The 19574-nt window shown below is 35.8% G+C and overlaps 1 protein-coding gene across 1 annotated transcript; it reads left to right on the plus strand.

Annotated features, from left to right (window-relative positions):
• The first annotated feature begins 1927 nt into the window (after positions 1–1927).
• On the plus strand, positions 1928–17258 carry LOC112526828 (helicase-like transcription factor CHR28). Its single transcript, XM_025137249.1, has 14 exons — positions 1928–2074; positions 5531–5621; positions 5736–6446; positions 6489–6745; positions 7699–7770; positions 8716–8793; positions 8905–9029; positions 9114–9823; positions 11149–11279; positions 12084–12305; positions 13368–13749; positions 13825–13994; positions 14811–15020; positions 17154–17258. The coding sequence occupies exons 1-14, from the start codon at positions 1928–1930 to the stop codon at positions 17256–17258; spliced, it is 3411 nt and encodes a 1136-aa protein (XP_024993017.1).
• Positions 17259–19574: the final 2316 nt, after the last annotated feature.

Consider the following 19574-nt stretch of genomic DNA (forward strand, 5'->3'; position numbering starts at 1 on the left):
TCCCCCATATATATATATATATATATATATATATATATATATATATGCACGTTCAAATAAAAACCGTGCAATTCTTAGAAACCGTGTAAACTAATTTCGACCAATAGAAAAATTTCATTTTTTTAATTAAATTTAATCATTAAGGGTATATTGGTCATTTGCATTGTTTTCTATTAAATATGGAAGTTAATGATAAATCTTAATTAAGGTAACATAATAAAGGAAATATTATAAATGATAACGTTTAAATATTTAATTAAATTATAATATTAAAAATTGAATTTTGTTATATTGTGTCTAGGTTTATTATTGTCAAGATTCATGAAAATCGTAAGTTATTAGATTAATAAATCCATGAAATCAGTAATAGAAAAGAAATATTCATGAAACCGGTTTATACATAGTGAAATTGGTGCATGGAGTAAGTGAAAAATGATTATGAAATGGGTGCATGATGAAACCGGTTTCATACATGGTGAAATTGTTGCATGGAGTAAGTGAAAATGATTATGAAATGGATGCATGATGAAATGGGTACAACATGAAATGAATGCATGATGAATATGGTGCATGATGAATATGGTGCATGATGATATGAGTGCGTAAACAATCTCATTGGACAAGTGAAACATGATGCATGATGATATGGGTGAAGAATTTACCATAATAGGGTGCATAATGAAGATGTGGTTGGCTTTACCATCTTGCCATTCTCGCTATTATAAAATAATTTTATATATATATATATATATATATTAATTTCCTAAAATAAACTAAACTAATCTTGACAATTGATCAAGAAAATAGATGGATGAGATTGGTTTACATGGTTTACACAAATGGGAGCGGTTTTCATTTGATCGCTCCTCTCTATATATATAAGGTTGGGTTCATGTGAAATAATGCTGTTTTTGTAAGACACGATGTTTACACTTGAAACTTTACAAAAAAATGTTGTGAAGGTAAAAAAACCCGAATCTTCACAACAAAAACATTGTGAAGGTTACCTTCACAATGTTTTACTGTAAAGTTTCAAATGTAAAAATTATGTCTCACATGTCTCATGAAAACAACTTTGTCTCACATAATCCAAAACCTATGTATGTATATATACATAGTCTCAATCATTTGCAAACCTCTTAATTCATACAAATTAATCTCAACCATCTATCTAATTTAATGAATATCTAGTTTCAAATATTTCGACTGTTTCCAAATTCAAAGCATCATATATAATCAATGAACTTTAATCATTTTTTTTATAAATATTCAAATCATAATAAAAAGAACTTTTATCATTTTCATAAATATCTCAATTAATTGGTTTCTATAGTCTGTAACAATAACCTGATTTATATATGAAACCTCCCCATAATTTGATATAATCAGTAATTTCAGTTTATTATCTGTATTTTTAAAACTACTAAACCTAAACAAAACCACATAATGCCTATCGTAAAATTTCCCGAAACCAAAACAAACCCACGTTTAATTCGCTAAACGCTTAATTTCTTATTCGGTTCGGTTCACATTTTCGGTTCGGGTTAATAAAATTTAAATTAAAATTCAAATATTTCCTTATATAGAAAATATAAATTATTAAATATAATATAATTTAAAAAAAAAAAAATTCACGAAAGCCATGCGCATTTATTCGTATATATGAGTCAATGCTGAAAGCAAGCGTCTCAAGATGCATTCCACCTTCTGAACGCACCAAAGCAACTTCTTCATCGATTCTCCCATTGGATTTCCTTTTTTGTTCTAAATCTTTGCTATAATCTTCGATTGATTCATTGAAATTAGGGCACAATTGAGGTTTTTTGGGGTTGTTTGAGGAGATAAAGGAAGGTTTTTTTTTTTCAAGTGATCGTCAATTCGTCATTGTAATAGATAGTACTGCCATTGTATGAATCATTAGGAGATTATGATCATGGCGAATGGTAGTCCTTCCTATGAATGGCAGTTTGATGATGATGATGGTTTTGATGTAACCGCCAATGATGATGAACCGGTTGATTTTGAATCGTTGTTTAATATGCTTGCGGAGAAATCCCGTGGCGACTATTCGCAGGTAAGTTAAAATTTGTTCTTTTGGTTGTATTTTAAGTTGTTTGGAGTTTGATCGTGTAAATTTGGTTAGAATGTGTGATGTTGTCGTAAAGTAGTTGATTTGTGCATGCGTGTGTTATTACATGAAGAATTCTGACATTTTTAAGAGATATTTTTGTTGTCTTTTGATCTTCAAGTGATTAGAGGTGAACTGGAGTATGATTCTGTAAAAAAGATTGAAGTATTTGTGACATTTCTGTAAACTAGACAACTGGAAATCATCTGATTTGTATATCCATATGTGTTTAGTTGGAGAATTAGACATGATTTTGATTTCGAAGTTCTAGAATTTGCAGTCTCTATTGGGGGTTCCTCTAGGTATTCACTGTGGCTTGTTGGTGATGTGAAGGTACACAAGTTGCTGTATGTGTTTGTAATGACTGATGATGATCTAATTAAATTTAAAGTTTATGAATGTCTATTTGGAATGTAGGTCATGAGGTAAGATTGGTAAAGGTAATTTTTGAGGAATTGGGAGATTAACTAACAACTTTTCAGATGGACACATTTCAATATTCACTGAATTGGTCACTGTTGAAAATTCCTAGACTAATGTGCTATACATTGAATTTGAAATGCTGAAGCAATTTTCTGTATGAACCATGGGAAAGACCAAGAGCTTATTCTTTGATGCAGTTAGAATCTTGAAATTTATCAAATTGACTCGAGGTAGGTCATGCTGTATCCACAGACCAAATAGCCAACTGCAGCTATCTCAATTTTGAAGAATAAAGCACATTAAACAGGTATAATGAATGAGAATCAGTTGAATCAGTTTGAAAAAACTAGGGTTTGTATCATTATATATCAGTAGATCAGGGACGGACCCATTTTTTTTTTTCAAATGGTAGCACCATTTGACTATAAGAAACAAATATAGGGAAAAAAATTCGAACGGTGGCACCATTTGACTAAGAAAGTGACACTAAAAGACTCGAACTCGGGTCTAGGGTGGAAGAAAAGCCTTGCAAACCAACTCTATCAAAGACAACTTGTTCTCATTGTAGTTTCAAAGTACATACAGTGGCACACAACAAATTAATACGGTTGCACCTTTCAACGGAGGAATAATACGGTGGCACCATGCTGGGTCCGTCCATGCAGTAGATAGACAGTATTTGAGTTCTCTTTGCTCCAATGGTCTCTGGTATTGGTGGTTTTAATGCAGAAGAAAGGCAAAAAGGTGGAGTCAAGAGAGAAGTAGACCGAGAGCTGAATAAAATGTGGCTCTTGGTCTAAGAATAATTACTCGTGTACTCTCATAATCTTGACATGTGTTCTTAGAACCAAGGGGAACCAAAGAAAGGGAAAGCCTAAAACACATGGCTTGAATTTGGAAATAATATCAACTTAGTCGGTAAGAAAGAAACCAAAAACTTAATTATCTTATTTAATTCCTTTTCAAATGTCTAACGACCTTAGTTTATGTACATATATTTAAAGTTATATTTGTGGCAATCAATTCGTAATCCTCCATAATGGTCTACTTTCTCCAACCACGTCGCACATTGTCCTATCTTTCCACTTCCTGTTAGCTTCCCCTTCGATATCCTAAGGCTATTCAATCAAACTTCAGTTATTAAACACACTTGGATTACCTCCTTTTAGGTTCCTTCTGTTAACACTATGCATAATGCAAATGCATGTCACCAAAAGCGTCTGTTGTCGCTACACACTTACCGGATATGACGTTATAATTTCTGCATGACAATCGATCCTCTTTTCTAAAGTAAAAGACTATCCGACTAGAGTTTGACCACTACTAAATGTTATTAGATGAGTCATTTCCCTAAAATAATGTTTTAAAAAGCAACAAAATAGTCTTAACATATAGGGGACTATAGCCACACCCCATAGTGTTCTCCCCTTCTTGCGTTTGCAACCATCGGAAACCCTCAGGTGGCAAACCCTGTAAAGCATTTGGGAAAACGTATAGGTTTAGGCGGAAAATACGATAAAGTATCTATTTATACAATTTAGTTAGCTAGATCTCGACCGATTAAGGTCAAACTCCAATGAAATATTATTTTAAGATACTGTGGTTCAGTTGTTATATGCACGAAACAGCTACCAAACAGACAAGATTTTAATTCTGTGTTGATTTTGTATCATCACCTTTTTGGGATGAACCATATATGCTAGTCTTATGATCTTGATAACAATGAGAATCCTACCTTTTTAAAAGTTTCCTAATGTTTCCTGTACATTTATGATTGTTCATGAATACAAGTATGTCGATGTATCTAACGTACCGCATTCAATTCTTTCACATAACACTTACCAGAATAATCTACCAAACGAGACTACCTCATGAAACAAATACTACAACCAATAACAACACATGCCTACAAATGTGTACTTGTACCACAAATTAGGTGACCTTGATCTAATACTTGCATTAATATATGTTGCATGACAATGTTTCAGACATATGCCTCAATAACAAATATTTGTAATAATAAAACTCACCATGAAACAACCAGATAACCAATACGCGCAACCATTAGTAGAGAAAGGTAATGTTAATTGCATGATGGCCTTCCAGATAACCAATTCGCGCAACCATTAGTAGAGAAGGGTAATGTTAATTGCATGATGGCCTTATTGGTGATTTCAATGTCTTTATGTGGTGTGATTCTGAACGAAGGAGCCACACTGAGTAGTGGATACTTATTGCTTAAGAGTTAAGAGTAATGGAAATGGATATCCAAAAAAGAGGCAGTACTTTTTCCTTTATTGCCGTGCATAATGTTATGAACGTCATTCTTTTTTTTTTCATTCCCGGTCTTTGACAGGATTGTTAACAGGTTTGACTCTGTGGTAGCTGCTTTGATTAAATTTCCCTTAATGAGAAGTAGGGTACCTTGAGAATTTCTCTATCGGCTATTAGTTATGACAAAACATCCATGAACCGTCACACTTTCCCCTAATGGTGGCACTATGGGATTGCTTAATAAGCTTTGTAATATTTCATATAACAACATTCCTTCCTTCCTTTATGATATTGAATTGTGTATGTGTTCTTATGCTTGTTGATCTTCAAAGGAAAAACTTTCGTTTCTTCCGATCACACATACTCCTTGGCCAGTATTACTGACTACTGAGAATAGATGAAAGGATTCCAAGTAAAAGTTCTTTGGAAGTATGAGATCTTTTAACATGCTCTTTAATAATTCACACAGTTGCATCCACTCCATTCTTAACAAAATTGAATTCTGTATGGATTCTTGCTTGTTACTCCCTCGACAACTTTCTTTTTGGATTATATGTATTTCTTGGCAGTATCAATAACCCCAATGGATGAGAGGGTGAAAGACAGACAAACAAATGTTACAAGAAAAACATTATTTTTTATGTTATCTTGTGGGAGTGGAATTTGTTTCCTTGAATAGTTACTATGTAATGTTAGATTGTGCAGTATGGGCCAGCTGATCCTTCATCAAGTAGCGCACAATGTAGTGAGTCAGTTTCAGGTGTTGGTGTTAATGAGCACTCCCAAACCAATGATGGTAATCTTTTGGCTTATCAAACAAACTTGTCTGTCGCATATGATATTTAATGCTGTGTCTGAATTTATGATTACGAATCCTAGTTTCTAACTCGATACATGCCTGCTTTTCCAGGTTCACTTGCATTTCCCCCTCCACATCACTCAGAAGCTTTAGCTTCTGGGACTTTCTGGTCAAGTGGTTCATCTGTTACTGAAAGGCAGATATTTTATTCTGGCTTTGAATCTCATCAAGATATGTTTCCCATGCATACTGATGGGAGCGTTAGTGATTGGCAGATGCCAGTTCCTGCACATGTCACTCCCTGGCTGGCAAACCATGGAGTTACTCAAGAAATTTTTTCATTTAGCAACCATGGCACAGATACTGATTTTGAGAGAGCTAGTAGCAATGAGACCTTTGGGTTTAATAATGGTAGTCACCAACTGATGGATAGATCTGGGATAACTGATGGCATACTTGCTGATTCAGTTAGAAACAGTTATCAAACACTAGAGGCCCCTGACAACGTGGAAGTCCCATCCGTGGATTTTAATGGGTATTCTAACATTCACTATGGTCCCAATCATGAGTTCATTTTTCCATATATCACAAACACAAATGAACCACCTTATTTTGGTTCATCAAGGCAGAGCCAAAGCTCAATTTATAACGATGGCATGTTACTTAATGTTGAGACTGAATCGAAGGAACATCTAATGCCAAGTATATCAAGAAGCAGTGCGATGAATTATGAGGCTGTAGCTGTCAGAGAAGGTGGAGTAGCTGTGGTGGATCGGACCTCTGATATTGGACCATATGTCGGCGCCGGAGGCATTATTAATCGTTTAACGAGTGATGAAAGTTCTTTGGGTCAACCTGCCAAAGGGTCTACAAGTGGATATCATTGGCTTTGTATGGGTAATATGGCAAACAAGACACAAGTGGTTTGTGTGAAGGATGAAAAACATGATGCACCTGTTCCATCAACAGGTACTGCATGCAAGAATCAGTCTCCAGTAGATGGGAAATCACATACCAATGCACAAACATCTACACTTGGTTTCCCCCATACTCACATGCAAATTAATAATGCAAAGTTCAAAGTGACTGATGAACTATCTGCTCATCAAGCTCCATTGCAGGTGAGTCTAGTTGTTCAAAATGATGCCAACCTTGTTTGTGTTTATTACCATTTTGTCGCCCTGTTGATAAATTGTGCTAAAGTATATTATTTCTGCAAGTATTAGAATCATTAAATCATAATCATGTGCTTTGGCTCTGAATGTAATGCGCAAATTGGTTACCAAAAGCTATTTAAATAATACAGGTTGTAGGTTGTAGTTATTTGCATGTGCTTAAACTTGATTAGTTATTAGGCTAATGCAGACATCATCAACATAGAAAATGGTAAGCGAGGTGTTTTCTTTACCGGAAGAACGTGATTTAACAGGCTGATATGACCGTAGATTCTTTTTGTTGTATTACTTGAAACTTTTAGTGGTTAGAGTTAGTTTGCAAATTAGATGCTTTTAGTGGTTAGAGTTAGTTTGTAAAGCTTGTCTTCAGCACATTAATGCAATTGTTGGTGCTTGATATTTCATAAAGTAATATACTCAACATCTGGTCGTTTTTTTAAAGAAAAGATTTGCTTCTAGGTATGGACTGACTAGAAACCCGATTTGATCTCATATTGTGTTGCTGGGGAAAAGCACTGCAATCTTGTGTTTTTCCTCCTTTCTTTTCCTAAAAAAAGTATATTCCATGTCGGTTTTAGGGACTGTTTGTATACACCTGACAACAGGTAATTTCATTCTCAGAAAAGTTTGCAAACTCAGTATTAGGATAATGTAATATAAATTCGCTTTTACAAAACAATTGCATATAAGATCTTCAGTCATGAACCATTTATTTTGTTTGACCTACAACTGTTTATGGTACTTATAACATAACTAACAGTTTATCATGCTCCCAGGAGTCCAATTAATTGCTAAACCTCATGTCTTTTTTTGTACTATTGGAGGGTGAAACATTATCATTTTAGTTTGAAGGATATTTTGTGGAATTTTTTTCTTATGAGGTTCATGTTCTGCTGCAGGATTTGCCTCATTCGAAGCCAGAGAAATCTCTACCAGATGGTGGTTTGGCAGTTCCACTTTTGAGACACCAGGTTTGGAGCTGTGCGCAGAACTTTTGGTTTTAGGGTTAAGACATTGTATGGTGTGATGTTTCCTATTTTTATCCAAGAAGACAAAACACTCCAGAAAAAAAGGAACCCTTCTTTTGATTGCTTGTGGTTGACAAATTCTGTCCATAGTCGGCTAAAACCTAAAAGTATCTCATCCCTTATGGAAACTTTTACTTGCATATGAAACCTGCCTGTATATCCGTATGCACAAAACCTAATGTTACTGAAGCAGCACCATAGGATTTCCTCGATAGTAAAAAGAGGGAAACCTCTGATTATATAAGAGTTCCTGGTAGTCCAAAGGGAGGCAAAATTGCCTGTAAGCTAGCAGACATAGAGGTTGGATACAAGAATCGAAAAACGATAATAAACACTGATAAGAATAACCAGCCAAAGTTTGGATTCAGCCCTAGAACGGGGAGTGGCTATCATATGTAGAAGTTGGATAAGAGAATCTAACAAAGCGGTTAGTAATGTTACAGTATCATATAACCAGATTGCGGATTAAGGTCTAAGATGAGAGAGAGAGGGGAGGAAGGGAGCCGTCAATTACAGATTTCGGGTCTGTATAAATGATACAATCCATCATTGCCAGGTAGAGATTTCAGTTTGATGAGAGAGAGATAGAAAGGGAGGGTGGGAGAGTTGCACATATTTGTATTTTCCCCTAAAAATTGTTGGGACCATGTTAATTTAGAACCTTCCAAAACATCATCCTTGACGAATCATGGTCATGGTATCAACAATGAAAGATCATGCATATCACATTCTGAGAAATCCTGGGCACTGTATTTATTTCTTGTCTTGTTTGTTGATCAAACTTGGTAATTAGTTTCTTATACTCCTTCACCACACTATGTATTTTGTTTGTCATGTACTATTGTTTGTTCCGAAGAATTGGAATAACTTTAAGTTTAACCCTGTCAGAGGATTGCTTTGTCATGGATGACGAGGAAAGAGACGAAAAGCACACGCTGCTGTGGAGGAATTCTTGCAGATGATCAGGTTTTTATCCATATTCCTTTTGTTTTTTTGTTTATTTAATCTCATTTAATGTATAGTGTATGTGGACCCCTTATTCATTACTATGTGGTTTTTATGGTCATTCTCTGGCAGGGGTTGGGTAAAACAATATCGGCGATTGCTCTTATTCTCAAGGAAAGGTCTCCTCCATCTAGTGTCTGCACTATCCAAATGAAAGAGAATGAAACCGAGACTTTGAATTTGGTCGACGATGAGGAAGAGGACAAGGATGCCATGACATTGCTTGATAAATTCAAGCAAGATGTTGAGTCTTGTGTGATGGCAACCAATGCAAGTTCTATCGAACATACATACACTTCTGTGCAGACAAAAAGTTGTCTAGCTGCAGGGACCCTTGTTGTATGCCCGACTAGCGTCCTTCGTCAATGGAATGAAGAGTTGCAGAGTAAAGTAAGCAGCGAAGCTAATCTCTCCATTTTAGTGTATCATGGAGCCAATAGAACCAAGGATCCATTTGAGCTAGCCAAGTATGATGTTGTCCTCACTACATATGCAATTGTGAGCATGGAGGTTCCAAAGCAGCCACTTGTTGATGAAGATGATGATGAAACAAAGAAGCGAAGTGATGTTCTTCCTATAAAGCTCTCTCCCACCAAGAAAAGGAAATACCCTCCTAGCTCTGATGAAAGTTCCCGAAAGGATAAGAAGGGAACAGATAATGAACCCTCTGAATCTATTGATCGTCCTCTTGCCAAGCTGAGATGGTTTAGGGTTATACTGGATGAGGCTCAGAGCATTAAGAATTACAAAACTCAAGTAGCTAGAGCTTGTTGGGGTCTCCGAGCTAAACGCAGGTGGTGCTTGTCAGGGACTCCTATTCAGAACTCTATTGATGACCTTTATAGTTACTTCAGATTTTTAAGATACGATCCGTTGGCTGTATTTAAATCATTCTGCTCAGCAATAAAGGCCCCTATCCAAAGGAATCCGGTAGCTGGATATAAAAAGTTACAGGTCATCTTGAAGACTATTATGCTTCGACGCACAAAAGGTGATATAAGCTTTCAATCAATCAATATTAATTTACTTAGAACACTTTCTGTTTGTAGTTATCCTTTATGTCCATTTTGATTGATTCTCTCTTTCCATCTTGCAAATAGTTGCCAATTAACTGGGGTTTCCTTGCCAGAATGGCACTTAGTTTTAGTTTTCTGTAGCTTTAGTATACTGCAAATCCTTGATTGTTGTAAGTAGGTTTGTAGTCTTACCCAACACACTAGGTTTGGAGATAGAAAAGGTACAGAAATGGGGAATGTTAAGAGGCTATTTGTGGCACTACATTACTTCTGTCAGCAAAAAAGATCTGCAGCAATTTTGTTTTTATCTTAGTTTGTATGATCAGGAGATCATGGAACTTGAAAATGGTTTATGCTGTATAACTTGAAAATGGTTTATGCTGTATTTGGTGAACTTTCATTGTAGCTTTAGCTCTCCTGCAAAATTTATTGGTTGAATGACTATTCTTACCGCTACTATATTACCAATGCAACTCATCTTGGTGAACATAATTCCAAGTATTGAAATGACAAATCTAGCATATTAGGAAGTCTTCAGCACTGCAGTAAGGGGTAGTTTGGGAAATTAGTAAAAATTCCTTTGTTAGTGTGTAGAGTCAACCATCTTAACTGTTTTGCTACTGAGAAAGTATTGGAATTAATCTTGAATAAATCAGCATGCATCATTCACTGAAGCGAGTACTCTGAAATCGCTATGATTGGTCATTCTGACCAATACATTGGGTACAACTTTGATGGTCGATTTGTGATAGTTCCTCGCTAACTTACATGTTGTTTCTCTTGGTTTTACATTATTGGTCAGTAATATGTATATATATATATATGTATATATATGTATATATGTATGTATATATGTATGTATGTATGTATATATGTATGTATATATATATATATATATATATATATATATATATATGTAGGGTCAGATTTAGGGGAAAACCACAAAAAAATGAAAAACTAAGGAACACCCTGGTAATCGTTCATCTGGACGGTATGCACATGTGCATACAAGTAACTTGTAAGTATTTGCCTGGTATGCACATGTGCATAACATGCACAAGTGCATAAAGACCAAGAAACAACTTCAATTACTTGTATGCACATGTGCATACCGTCCAGATGAATGGTTACCAAGGTGTCCTCAGTTTTTCATAATTTTTTGGGGGTTTTCCCCTGAACCTCCCTCTCTCTATATATGCTTATCTGATGCAACTTCAGGTATTGTACTACCAAGTCAATTACAAAGTGTTGATGCATTGCTTGCTCTAACTTATAATACTTTGGTGTAATTTTGTTTTAGGTACACTTCTAAAGGGAGAACCAATAATCTCGTTGCCACCCAAAACCATTATCCTGAAGAAAGTGGACTTCACTGCTGAGGAGCGTGGTTTCTACCGCAGTCTGGAGGCTGATTCCCGTGCTCAGTTTGCAGTATGTTTCTGTTTGAAGCTTGAGCAACTAGATAGTATGTTTATGGATCATTTATGCTTATACCAAACATCTTTTTTTTGCTAACTTATAATATTATACATCATGATGGGAACCATGTCCTTGGTTGATAATTGGTGGCTTAAAAGGTTATATAAAACTAGATAGATACTTTGTGATCGTGTAAACCTGACATTTTCCAACTTTTATGATGTAATTTTCGCAAAATGTCCACTGCACTTGGGCATTTGGCTGGTTTTAACTTATTACATACTCATTATTCAAAATTGTGCTTTTGCTTCTTTCCGCCGGTTAAAATACCATACATACAGGTGTGCGTTGTCTCACAATTTTTAAGCTAAAATTGCAAAGATGACGTTAACTTATTATCAGAAATATGTAAAATACACATTATTATACTTTTTTTAAATCCTTTTCTACCTATTTGTTATTTGAATATAATAGTATTGAGGAGGTTCAGGGGAAAACTCCAAAAAAAAAATGAAAAAAATTGAGGAACAACCTGGTAACCATTCATCTGGACGTATGCACATGTGCATACAAGTAGGTGAAGCTGTTTTTTGGTTTTTATGCACGTGTTCATGTTATGCACATGTGCATACCGGACAACTCGCTTACAAGTTACTTGTATGCACATGTGCATACCGTCCAAATGAATGGTTACCAAGGTGTTCCTCAATTTTTTATTTTGTTGCGGTTTTCTCCTGAACCTGACCCTAATAGTATATAATTCTTTTTAATGTATTCGTTGGTCTATTAACACTAACGTTTGGTGCACACTGACAGGAATATGCTGCTGCTGGCACCGTCAAACAAAACTACATAAACATACTGTTGATGCTTCTACGCCTCCGACAAGCTTGTGATCACCCTTTACTTGTTAGGGGATGTAGCTCAAGCACCGGGTGGAGGTTGTCTGTTGAGAAGGCAAAAGAGCTTCCTCAAGAAAAATTATGCGGTCTTCTAAAGTGCTTGGAAGCTTCTTTAGCAATTTGCGGCATATGTGACGTATGCAAAAGATTTCTTTCCTTGCACTCTTTTTATAAAAATGATTTTTTTTGCTTAGTATCTTTCGCTCGTTGACTTGTTTAACTCCTTGTTGATGTGATATCCCTTAATCCTGCTATACAAGTTTGTATCACATGCTTTTCATTCTTAATTTTAGGGGCTGTTTGGTTGGTTTTCCTTCAAGTCCTGCATAGATAAAGTTGTCTGTGTGGATTATGTCTGTATAGATTGGGAAGTTTTTGTTTGTGGGAGTTCTTTCATAGATAGAAAGAGCATGGTTTTAGTTGGGAGGGACAGGTTTGAAAAAAAAACTTGGTTTTCTGCATAAAGCTTCCTCTTAGAAGCTTACTGAATAAGCTACTCTCTATCTCATTAAGCCACTACCAAACAGTCATGTATAGTTGACCGAATAAGCTGCAAGTCCCATTAAGCTGCTAACAAACAGGCCCTTAGGTCCTTAAAACTATCTGCTTCTTTCGTCATCTTAGTTCTTGTGTGTTACAAGTAGTCGGAAAGAATAGCCCAAGTGCAAGTAATTTGGTCTATTATTATCTGAAAATCAAACTTATGGTTGAAAGAAAAAAGATCCAGAGGGTAGACTTAACACTTTTGAGGCTGATTTTATGGTGTCTTAGTGAAGTAGCAACAGGAAGTATTTGTTTCTGAACTATTATGCCAAATAACATATACATATAGCCATATATATGATGTGGGGTTATTTTAGCTAAATGACATCCTGAGAAGTGCTTTTTAAATCCACGACCTTACAAGTTTCTAGACATTCTTGTGTATGGAAGTGGCATTCTTCTGGTAAGCAATGACTTTTTCAAACCTGTCGGAAGGTCATGGATTTAAAATAACCCGTCACTCTGTCAGTAGGTCTTTTAACCAAAGGACCCTATATATAATATGTATATGTGTGTATGTATGTATGTATGTATGCTTAATGCAGAATTATTCTTCTGTGCATATGTGTGTATTCATATATAAGTCTAGGCAGAGTCATTATCTTGAGAATACGTTTATGAGGTATCTTGACATAAATTTGCATAAATTCTACAGGATCCACCTGAAGATGCTGTTGTAACAACTTGTAAGCATGTTTTCTGCAATCAATGCATCCTCGAACATCTTTCAAGTGATGACAGTCACTGTCCATCCTCAGAGTGCAAATCCCTCATTAGTAGATCTTCAGTATTTTCTAAATCAACACTTGAAGTTGCTATAGCTAACCAGCCTGGTCAAGGTAACATCCCTTATGGTTCTGGTTCAGTAGAATCTGGAGTTCTGGAAACTTCTTCGTTCATTGGACCATTTGGGTCCCCAAAAATTGAGGCTACTAAGGCACTTGATTCCTCCAAAATTAAAGCCGCCCTCGAATTCTTGCGGTCTATTTCAAAACCTCAGGATATAACAATGGCCACTACTTCCTCCTCCTCTATTGGTGGTTCTGCTGGCAATCCAGAAAAATCTCTGGGCAGTATTTCTGGTGTTTTTGACAAGGATACTAACACTAAAGGAAATTCAGTCAAGAGGGAGAAAGCAATTGTGTTCTCACAGTGGACGGGGATGCTGGATTTGCTTGAAGTTTGTCTTAAAGATTCCTCCATCGGTTACAGGAGACTTGATGGGACAATGTCTGTTGTTGCCCGAGATAAAGCAGTGAAGGATTTCAACACTCTTCCTGAGGTTTGTGTGGAATGTTTCTGACCATCTGCATACTCTTTTCAAATTTTAACACTGGGTTTCTGGTTTTCAAGTTCTTTTTCATGTGTTCTTTTCTTCCGCTTATTTATACACTATGCACTAGTAGAGGGTCTTCATGAAAACAACCGCTCTTCTTTTCTGGGGTGGAGGTCAGGTTTGCGTACTCTCTCTTCCCAGACGCCGCCTTCGGGTGGGATATACTATGTTTGTTTGGTTTGAGCAACATAACCCATGGTACCACCTATATATACCTTATGGACAAAAAGCAAAGTGAGTTATCTTTTCTGTTTAACAGCCTGCCCACCCTGAAATTGACTCAGTCGGAGGTAGGGTCCGGCGGCTGGAAGAGCAATATGTCCTTGAATTTATTCGAGATGTGAGTAAAACTCAAATTGGAGAAGAATATGGTCCTTGGGTTCCTCTTATTGGAACTATGTTCCTATTTATTTTTGTTTCTAATTGGTCAGGCGCCCTTTTCCGCACGTCGCACGGTGTCCAGTGGTTACTTTTGACCATCTTCATACTCGTTTTTCAAAATTTTAACCGTCTTTCTGATTTTCAAATTCTTTTTCATATGTTCTTTCTTTGCAATTTTTTTACAAACTATGCACTAGTAGGGGGTTTTGAAGTAAACAACCGACAACCGCTCTCTATTGTCCAGGGTAGAGTAGGTCGGGTCTGCATACATCTCACCCCTCTCAGACTCCATCTTCTGGTGGGATATACTGGTCTTGTTTGGATTGGTTTGGTTGCTTCTGACCATCGGCCTGTTCAGTCTAAGAGTGTCTGCTTTTGTAGGTAACTGTTATGATTATGTCTTTAAAAGCGGCTAGTCTCGGGTTAAACATGGTTGCTGCTTGCCATGTAATTCTTCTGGATCTCTGGTGGAACCCGACAACGGAAGATCAAGCAATTGACAGAGCTCATCGGATTGGGCAGACTCGCCCGGTTACAGTTTTGCGGTTGACTGTTAAAGATACTGTTGAAGATCGCATTTTAGCTCTTCAGGTATTATCGTCTGCCCTTGTGGTTTTATTTGTCAGTTGGTTTTTTGAAGTATATAATATTTATATTGTATATATGGCAAATACTCACGCACCCTCCTCACCTTGAATGAGGTTTGAACCCATGTGGTTATGGAGGCTGGGCTCTTCCATAAGTCAGTAACTAGTCAAGTTGGATTTGTCAGTTGTTGCCGAGTGGAATAAAAGAACGTGGTGCATATTATTATATAGAGCAGGTCTTTCCCCTTTAGTCAAGTCGGATTTCTAATATAGTGACTAGTGAGGATTATGCGAGAAATTTTGGGGATTTTTCTTAGAGGTCACTGGTTTAAGTCTTGCAAGGCCACTAGGATTTTCCTGGCAGTTCTCCAAGCCCAGGGATTAGTCGAGGTGCGTGCAAACTGCCCCGGACACCCATGGTTAACAAAAAAAAATGTGAGATATTTTGACTTCCATGAGAAGGTGGTGAAATACCTTTATATTGTGTGTGTTACATTATATTGTATGAAAATTGTAATTTTCACATCACCTTCGACTGTGTAACAAAAGGTTACATTATGTTGTAACATTCACACAATATAAAGACATATTCAAAATTCTCGCGACAAACCTTCAAATAGTACAAGCATACCTTTACTTTTTCTCATGTTCTCACGAAATGGGGTTGTTCTCACCAGAACCCAACCCTTCTAATACATGTATATATTATATTTGCAAGAAAATTGCCTTCTTTTTTGTGTTTGTAATAAAGTTTATAGATTATGTTAATACCTAAGTGTTAAATATTGATACTATATTCATATTCAAACCTTTGTAATTGACTAATTTCATTGTCTTTTAGGGTTTGGGTAGGTTATTGAGTTTGACTAGGCTAGAAACAATAACTAGAAAAAGCTTAAGGATATTGATTTGGGTTTTGGCCAAATGTAAATGCATGGATTTGGGATTAAAAATGGCTAATCTGCTTAACTAACCATCCTACTTAATTTGATTAGCTTGTTTAATGTTTTCTAGAGTCTAGACTGCTTAATCGTCGCTCAGTAGTTATGGATATATGGAAATCCCTTAACCATTTACAATTGAGATTTATCTTTTCGAGTCAGAATCATAAATGTATTAGAGTCTATATAAGATCCACCTGCTTTAGGGTCAACGACAGTCCATCTTTCTTCTAGTACGGTGAGTAAACTTGTTTCGCTCAACTGGCGTACCCCTATTGAACGAATCCATAAATGTTTGTCATCTACTTGTGCATATGGTTGTTCATGTTTCTTTTGATTTGCTCACAACATATAGGATTTTGTTGTCTACTCTTTCTGGTAGAGGAAACAGTCTGCGTACATCTTGCCCCTAGACCCTACTTCTGTATTAGATTGGGATGTTTACCTTTTTTCACAAGCCTTGTATGGGTTAAGTTGTTTGGTTAGATAATGAGGGATGAGAGACCGATTGGGTTTGAAGGAGGCAAAGAGAGAGGATTGAATCCTTTATGGCATTAATTTGTTTGAGGTGGCTTAACGGAGACAAGTGAGGGGTCCTGACTTATTCCATATAGCCATTTTGGCTTAGTGGCTTAACGATTAAGCCATAAAGAAACACTCATGTATGGCTGAGCGCTTATAGACCATTAAGCTCATTAGAATTGTTTGTGGCTTAATTGGCTTAATGGTATCATTATGTTGGATCAAGTTGTTTTTGTTTATAGTTGATAGAGTGATAAATGCGGTGATTCCGGGCTATCTGCAAAGCAGGTGGTCGCCCTGGGATTAGTCGGCTCGCATAGCGGGCTGGATATCCAGGTTAATAAAAAAAAGTGATAATTTTAACGGCTCAGAATTTGCATTCAACAGATTTATCAAAGAATCATTTTGATCCAGCCTTTGATCTAGACTGAGGGGTAAAATAATCATTTTTGTCATTCAGCTTAATCCCTTAAGAGCCTTACGGAGAGATAACATACAACGCTTTTACTGGATTTATTTCGTTTGGCTGTATAGGATTTTGTCGTTTTCTTTAGCATATTGGTATTTACTTGGATATCAATAACTTTGCACTTTCCCTTTTCCTATAGCTTCGAGATTCATATTCTCCATCATACCTTTTCGTTCATTACTGAGCAAATTCTCGTCATTTGTAGGAAAAGAAGAGAGAATTGGTAGCATCAGCATTCGGAGACGATGAAAATGGTGGCTCTCAAACTCGTCTCACTGTTGAAGACATGAAATATCTATTTCAAGCATAGTATCGGGTAAGTCCTTTTTCTAGAACCAGAAACGTCAGATCTAGTTAGAGCAATACATTGCCGTAGATCTACCGTTCTGGATCCAGGAAAAAGCCCACCCTTAATCCGAGAGAGATCGATATTTTATGACCTCCCCCGGTATATCTTAGAACCGACTTTTTGCTTGTCACCCTCGATCAACGACATTGTTTGGATCGTTTTCGGGATTTCTTAGATTTCAGAAAAGAAAAAAAATGTTTTTATAAATAGGAGGTTGGTAGTCTTAGAAAGATCAAATTCTACTTAAAAAATCTTGAATTATATGTCCTTTTTAGGGCTTTTGAAGTCAAATAGCATACATCAGGTAAAAGTAGGACTTTGGATGGAAAAAAAGTTCTTTTTGCTTTTAATCTTTTTATACATTAAGGTGGTGTTTGGTTAGAGGTATTAAGCAGTAATTAATGAGAATGATAGTAAAAGAATCTGCTTAGTTTTATATAATATAATGAGATCATTCCCTCAGAAGCCCAAATTTTCATTCCATGTTAAACTGGGGGAATGAAAAGTCATTCCCATTTTCATTTTTTCCCAACCTGAACCAAACGCCCCCTAAATGTTTTATCTGTGTAGGTGTTAATGAGTAGAATAACCGGTTGTTTGGACTTGTTTTGTGAAAATAATATCAGGTTCGACCTCAAATGTTTTGTGGTCAAGCTTGAGCTTGAATATTTTTTAATGTTTGAGTTCGATCTTGTTGCTCGTTAACGAATCTGAGTTTGAGTTTTAAAATGTTTTTAGAGTAAATTACTTTTTCCGTCTCTGTGGTTTGTTAAAAGTTATGATTTTCGTCCCTGTGGTTGAGAAATTGAGGTTTTCGTCCATACGGTTTATAATTCAATGCTATTTTTCGTTCTTATGATTTACAATTTATTGTTTCTTCGGTTTCTGTGTTTTACATTTCTTTGTTATTTTAGTCCCTTGTACTTAAAGGTAAGAATTAGTTCAGGGACGAAATAACAATAAATTGCAAACCATAAGGATAAAAATCGCAATTTCTAAACCACAAGATGAAAATAGAAATTATTAACAAACCACATAGATGAAAGTCGTAATTTACTCAAGTTTGTATGTACATATGAAAATGATTGACTCAAAAAAGTGCATGTTCGCAAGGCTCAGACTCATTGAAAATATAACTGAGCTTTTGAACAAGTCGAGTCAATAATTGGTGTTAGTGAGTTTGACTCATTGAGTTAAACGGATTTTTGTGTGTTTGGGATTGACTCAAACTCGAGAATTACTAAGCCTGTTAAAATGCTCGGATCGTAAACACTCAAATAGTTATTATTTGTAATATAAGATAATTTTAAAGTTTAATTTTGTTTAAATACTATCGATTCTTACTCTGAAGTGTAATACCTATGAAATTAAGACATATTAGATTTTTATACATTTTAAATTTATATAATTCAAGTTCACATTCTTTATTTGATTAGGGGCATGTTTGTTAGCAACTTAATGAGTTTAATGGAGTCACAACTTATTCAGTCAATTATACATGACTGTTTGGTAGTGACTTAATGATATAGAAAATGACTTATCCAGTAAGTTTTCAGGAGAGAGCTTTGTGGAGGAAGTCAAGTTTTTTTTTTCTTCCAAACCTGCCCTCCCAATTAAGAAAACATGGTCCTTATGAAAAAACCATTCTCAATCTATATTGATAGATTAATTCACACAGACAACTTTATTCATAGCGGACTTAATGGAAAACTAACCAAACCTTCCCATGTTTGGAAATGTTTTTATTTGGGAGAGTTTTTTCATAAATGGAAAGAGTGTGTTCTTTAAATGAGAGAGCATGTTTGGAAGAAAAAAACTTGACATTTTGTATAAAAGCTCTTCTTAAAAATTTATTGAATAAATCATTTTCTATATCATTAAATCACTACCAAACAATCATGTACAACTGACCAAATATGTTGTAAATTGAGAGAATGGTTATTTTAAGGATTTTGGGCTAAACTTTTGCAAGCTATTTTATATTCCAATATACCAAATCTTTAAATAAATTTTTTGGAAGAGTTAAATATATTGAATATTTAGTAATATAATTAACGCTGTAATTTTTAAAATGAAAAATGTGTTGAAGTTGAATGTAATTTTTGTTTGGGCAATTTGAATTTTTATTGTCCATTTTGGAGAAATTTTGTAAAATCTGTCAGAGATAGTCCACCTAGAGGTGCTAACGAGCTGGGTCAAGTTGAGTTGTAGGTTAGTCGAGTCTGGCTCGCAAAAACTTTACCAGGTTCGAGCTCGACTAACTTTTTCAATGGGCTC

The sequence above is a fragment of the Cynara cardunculus genome (assembly GCF_001531365.2).
Source record: "Cynara cardunculus var. scolymus isolate 2C chromosome LG 14, CcrdV1, whole genome shotgun sequence".
In the NCBI taxonomy this organism is placed as follows: domain Eukaryota; kingdom Viridiplantae; phylum Streptophyta; class Magnoliopsida; order Asterales; family Asteraceae; genus Cynara; species Cynara cardunculus.